General features: G+C 36.9%; 2 protein-coding genes across 10 annotated transcripts in view; one reads left to right on the forward strand and one right to left on the reverse strand.

Annotated features, from left to right (window-relative positions):
• The window catches only part of LOC118733850 (mitochondrial uncoupling protein 4), a 4135-nt gene extending 811 nt beyond the window's left edge, over positions 1 to 3324 (forward strand). For 2 of the 9 annotated variants that reach the window (XM_036463440.1, XM_036463436.1), the window contains exons 2-6: positions 582 to 867; positions 1250 to 1356; positions 1432 to 1926; positions 2512 to 2669; positions 2732 to 3324. In XM_036463440.1, the coding sequence (XP_036319333.1) occupies positions 607 to 867; positions 1250 to 1356; positions 1432 to 1926; positions 2512 to 2669; positions 2732 to 2775 (1065 nt within the window). In that variant the 5' untranslated portion in view covers positions 582 to 606 and the 3' untranslated portion in view covers positions 2776 to 3324. Of the gene's footprint in view, positions 397 to 581; positions 868 to 1249; positions 1357 to 1431; positions 1927 to 2511 lie in introns of all 9 variants that reach the window. The other 7 variants (XM_036463442.1, XM_036463437.1, XR_004992296.1 and 4 more) reach the window with 6 other exon arrangements.
• A 147-nt stretch (positions 3325 to 3471) lies between these two features.
• On the reverse strand, positions 3472 to 5283 carry LOC118733851 (RING finger protein 121). Its single transcript, XM_036463443.1, has 6 exons — positions 5075 to 5283; positions 4835 to 5011; positions 4617 to 4771; positions 4317 to 4545; positions 4020 to 4255; positions 3472 to 3671 (listed from the first exon to the last, which is right to left on the reverse strand). The coding sequence occupies exons 1-6, from the start codon at positions 5114 to 5116 to the stop codon at positions 3551 to 3553; spliced, it is 960 nt and encodes a 319-aa protein (XP_036319336.1). The 5' UTR covers positions 5117 to 5283; the 3' UTR covers positions 3472 to 3550.
• Positions 5284 to 5334: the final 51 nt, after the last annotated feature.

The following is a 5334-nucleotide window of genomic DNA, read 5'->3' on the forward strand; positions in this document are numbered from 1 at the left end:
AATCGTGAAGCATCTGGAACGCACTAATGATGTACATAAGTTATCTGCATGTGTTTATCGCATTTGACGTCTCAACAACCGGAGATTGTACGATGGTCACAAACTATGAAGAGAATCAAAAAATCACCGATATAATTGAGTTATCATTTACGGCTAAAATCCGCATATACTTTGGACTTTTAGAACATTGCGGACTATGCACAATCTATGATTAGATATCAGCGAAAAGATATCGCGTGCTCAGCATTATTGGAAAAAATTATTTTTCGCCGGAACCACATTAAAAGTAAATTTCGAAAAAAATGCTCATATGATGATTTCGCGCAAAGGGGTCGATATAGTAATATATACATAGATACCCCTTGCTAAAATTCCAAGCTGTGGATATGTAGAAATGTATGTACATATGTATGTATATACCGAATTATGAGTTTTATCGCCTTTTTTAGGAAACCTATCTGATATACTAAATCCCGAATTTGTCTTTTACCGCATTTTGCATTGATGAAAGCGATGTTCAATGCACACAACATTTAATATATATATGTATGTATTATCTTTCTTCATTTACGTCATTATAGAATTAGTGTTAAAAGAAGCATCATAATGCAGAGCCAGGCTCAGACCACATCAGGAGCTGAGGCGCCTCCACCTCCCCCAACTCCATCTACTTCTACACGCAATCAACTACGTCCTGTAAAGTATGATTATGCAGATTCTTTCGCTTGCACTTATGTGGTATCAGTAGTGGCCGCTTCCATAGCTGAGTTAACTACATATCCCCTTGATTTAACCAAAACACGTCTGCAAATTCAGGGCGAAGCAGTGAGTGCCGAACCGAAGACAGACAAGGGCGTTAAACCTAAGGTAACTATGTGACACTTCTTTATTAAATGCATAAAATACATATGTAGGTGTCTAAGTTTATGTATGTGACTGTGTATTTTGGTTATTGCAATCGTTTTTTTCGACACGTATGTATGTATGTACGTATGTCTGTATATGAATATTATCGGATTTGAGGGCAAACAAAACCTGTATCACCCATCCTAACCTACATTCATTCCATACATCATATAGTAATTTAATTATCCACCTATAACCATTAGCAAAAAGTGTTTTATTTATATGTTACTATTCGTTTACTCGTAATCCCCAAATGCCACCTGGGGCGCAGTGCATTCATTCTACTCCTCTTACTCTCGTTCTCTCTCCCTGATTCCATGGTGATGTCAACGGATCAAAAAAGCAGTATCGTGGCATGGTTGCGACTGCATACGGTATTGTCAGGGAAGAGGGCACAATGAAATTGTGGCAAGGTGTGACGCCTGCACTGTACCGCCATGTTGTCTACAGGTATGTATTTAGCGAAAACTGGTATGCTTTCTTTTAGTAAGATTTTAAAGTCACCATGTCTTTATTTATTTTCAGCGGTGTTCGCATATGCAGCTATGACTTTCTACGTCGGAAGTTGGGCAACGATGAAAACGGCCATATTACTTTGCCCCTTTGGAAGTCAGCCCTCTGTGGTGTATCAGCAGGCGCTGTGGCACAATGGCTGGCATCTCCCGCCGATTTAGTTAAGGTACAAATTCAAATGGAAGGGAAACGTCGATTGATGGGCGAGCCAGCGCGCGTCCACGGCGCCGCACATGCTTTAAAGGAAATAGTCCGCCGTGGGGGCATACCTGGCCTGTGGAAAGGTAGCATCCCGAATGTGCAGCGTGCTGCACTTGTTAATCTTGGTGATCTTACAACTTACGATACCATAAAGCGATTGATTATGATCAAACTGAATATGCCAGACTGTCATACAGTACATGTGCTCTCCTCAATTTGTGCCGGATTTGTGGCCGCGATTATGGGCACCCCGGCAGATGTAGTAAAGACAAGGATAATGAACCAGCCTACGGACGAAAGAGGCAGGTGAGTGCAGATTTTGTAATATCGTATAAAAAAAGTAAATTCTAGTAATATAAAATTAATACATAGATAATTTTAAAATTAAGGTATATATTATTAGTAAGTTTTTTTGTCACCAAAATCATAAATAATAACACTGGTTTACAGCAAAAATGTTATGTGGATGCCACTATCCAATTCCTATGTAGAATTGCTCGGTGATTCCGAAAATAGAGTTAGTTTTTTTCTATGGATACGTTTTCAAGATATTTTCAATTTGCCGTTATTCTGCTTAAAGCAAAAATTGGTTCCTTTTTATCACATATATCTTAAGAACCAATTTAACGATCTTAATATAAAATACGGTATTCCATAGAAAAAAAATTAACTCGATTTTCGGAATCACCAGGCAATTCTACATAGAAATTGGATAGTGGCGTCTGGAAAACAAAAACCAAACTAAAATTTGTGATCCAGTGTAATTAATAAAAGAAATATGCGCGAGGCCAAATGTTATACATAAAAGAAATAATATCATTGAAGCAAGTTACCAATTTTCATTACATATTTTTGAATTTAGGTTATCTTTTGTTCTTGTTTTTTTTTCAGAGGATTACTCTACAAAGGCTCTCTCGATTGTCTTCGTCAAACAGTAAATAAGGAAGGATTTGCTGCGCTCTATAAGGGTTTCTTGCCATGCTGGATCCGTATGGCGCCGTGGTCCCTAACCTTCTGGCTGTCGTTTGAGCAGATTCGTAGCATGATCGGTGCTTCTGGTTATTAGTTCATTTTGTGGAACCTTAGTGTACTCATATTAAGTGTTTTATAGGCGTTGCGGGCGTTATTGCAAGCATTCATGCCTTTCTCAAGTGATCGGGATAGTAAAACGTGCTTACAATTGTTAATTTCAGTTTTAAATACGTTGTGCCAATCATAAGTACGAACAAAAGATTTAATATTTTTTCTGTGCATTATTTATTTTCTAAATGTATATTAGACTGCTAACAGTTTTGCATCTATTTTGTTTTATATGCATGCACTCTGCTGGAAAATTGAAAAATGTTTACGAAAATCTAAAGAGACGTCAAGTGTTACAACCAATAACCCTGGTCGAAAAGCAGCAACGATATGCTTAACAATTGTCTATTATGTTAATTTATATATATACGTGTGTCTACTCTTAAAAATGCGACTTTATTTACATATGTACGTCCGCATATGTGTTGATGCTAAGTGAATCAGGAAGGATTGCTATAATTGCTTTTTACTACGTACATATGTACTTAAAGCTGATGATTGAAATACATAAATTATTTGAAGCCTTATACACTGCACTGCAGAGTTTGTTTAAGTAATTCAAGTGACAATATCTTATTGTAAAATGTAAATACAAAATAAATTAAGTTTTTTACACATAAATAATTAATAATCGTTATCATTGCAGCATTTATCAGAGAATACTCTATCTAAAAAATTACAATCAAATTTCTTTTTATTTGATTTTGTTACCGCAACAGTCATTAATCATAAAGGCTACAGCTCACAGTTCATCACACCAACACGCAGAAATTAGTGATACTGTTACAAGTTATATATTTCGTTTGATATTTTTGTTTTGCTGAACACCGACTAGAGGAAATACCGTTTACTATTCTAAACCTAGCGCCCAATTTATGCCTTGCACTATGAAGAAAATGAGAGGTTGCCAAGCCACAAGCCACCTAATCCAATCGAGCAAACGACCATAAAGAACATGCGGTCGCTCCCAGCTAGAAATAAAAATCGAGTGAATCTCAGCTAGTAAAGGTCTTGGCTTATATCGTCTTATAAATTACAAAACCGCGTATCAACAAAATGCAAAACCGCGTATCAAGATAATGCAAAACCGCGTATGTGGGGTTGCAAAAATTATTTTCTAGAGACTAAAAAACTCATTTGAAAATGCTTGTCTTTTTTATAAAGCAATCTTTTCTGGCTGGTATATTTCAGGACGAACTGATAAGGATTGAGCCAAGAGCTTGTGTGAGCAAATCCAATTTTTGGTAGCAAATGTCAGTTAGCGCTTTTGCAGAATGACGATACGCGGTTTTGTTCTTTAAACGAAGATATGAACTTACGGATTGCAAAACATTTTTTTGAGATCAACCTTTTCCTTGCAGTAAGGACATGTCTGCTTTTTACCCACGATGCACCAACCTCGAATGCAGAATTCATGAAAAACATGATTGCAACTCAACTTATATGTGTTTTCAAATAGACCTTCTTCCTTTTCGTTGACAAGGAGTGGATTCCCGCAAATTGCGCAAACATTGTCGTCTAGGTGACGAGTGGGTATGCCTTGCGGAGTATAATACTAATAAAAAAAAGAGCGATTTAATAATACAACCACATATTGCCAAAAGCTATAATGCTACCCCAATGTGCACTGCCATCTTTTCCGAACAAATTTCTGATATGTCACGCCCCAATACGCCGATATAAAGCCCATAGAACACGCACATCAGGCCTGCATCCATCCAAACGTTTGGTGCTTTGTTGAAGATAAAGTTAAAGCCTAAAAATGTAGCCATCATCACAATATAGCCACCAATACCCAAGCAATAACTCAGTTGATAAGTTAGTAGAAACCATTTGTAGACTAATCTGAGAGATTTGGAATAAAAGATCTTTTACATATGTGCCCGTTTTATTCATAATAACTCCATTAGACTTACCTTGGAGAAGTGCGTTGTATTGGTTTGCTGACTGCTTTTTTAATAACAAAAGCTGTTAATGAGGAAAATACCACCCAAATAATAATAAACCGTATAAAACTGTAAAAGATCGATATCGCTAGTGGTATTATCCACATCGCAAGCAGCGTGATGACCTACAATTGAAATACAAGTATTTTTTCTTAAGTGCATGTGTTTTATCAATATGTTAGAAATACCGAGTAGGATTTGTAATGACGTTTCTTCCACTCCACCAATGACACCTGTGCCACAATAAGTGTTATGAATAGAATAAGTGCCATCTCTGAATGCATAGCTTCATGGCCTTTATGCTTTTCGTGCATGAGTTGATGCTCGGCGCGCATACGTTCTTCAGGGGTCATTTCCTCCAAAGACTGTAATTAAATTCTTATTTCAATGCAAACAGGATTCAGAAGCTGAACAAATAAGACACGTACCTTGTTGAAGTCCACGGGGGCATGCAACGCAGCTGCATCCATTTTCTCAGTATTTTATTGGTCTACTAATCTACGTTTCAACTAAACTTAAGACTATCCTTTTTTTGTTAATTAGCGTGCATTTATGATGAATTTTAACATTTCCTAATTCCTTAACGTGTCACGAACTACAAAAACAAATTAGATTCATGTCAGTGAACGTTCACAGTAAGGACCTACCCAAGTATTCACAATAGTGCAGACGTTACCTATGGTTCTAC

This window comes from Rhagoletis pomonella, unplaced genomic scaffold (genome assembly GCF_013731165.1).
Source record: "Rhagoletis pomonella isolate Grant_MI unplaced genomic scaffold, Rhpom_1.0 Rhpom_scaffold_00002, whole genome shotgun sequence".
Taxonomy (NCBI): domain Eukaryota; kingdom Metazoa; phylum Arthropoda; class Insecta; order Diptera; family Tephritidae; genus Rhagoletis; species Rhagoletis pomonella.

Bases quoted from the DNA above. Each gene is read 5' to 3' on its own strand.
- LOC118733851 (XM_036463443.1), bottom strand. From the start codon at position 5,116: ATGGATGCAGCTGCGTTGCATGCCCCCGTGGACTTCAACAAG. The intron at 5,012-5,074 runs GTACGTGTCTTA...ATTTAATTACAG, and splicing joins CCCCCGTGGACTTCAACAAG to TCTTTGGAGGAAATGACCCC. The intron at 4,256-4,316 runs GTAGCATTATAG...TTTTTTTATTAG, and splicing joins AGATGGCAGTGCACATTGGG to TATTATACTCCGCAAGGCAT.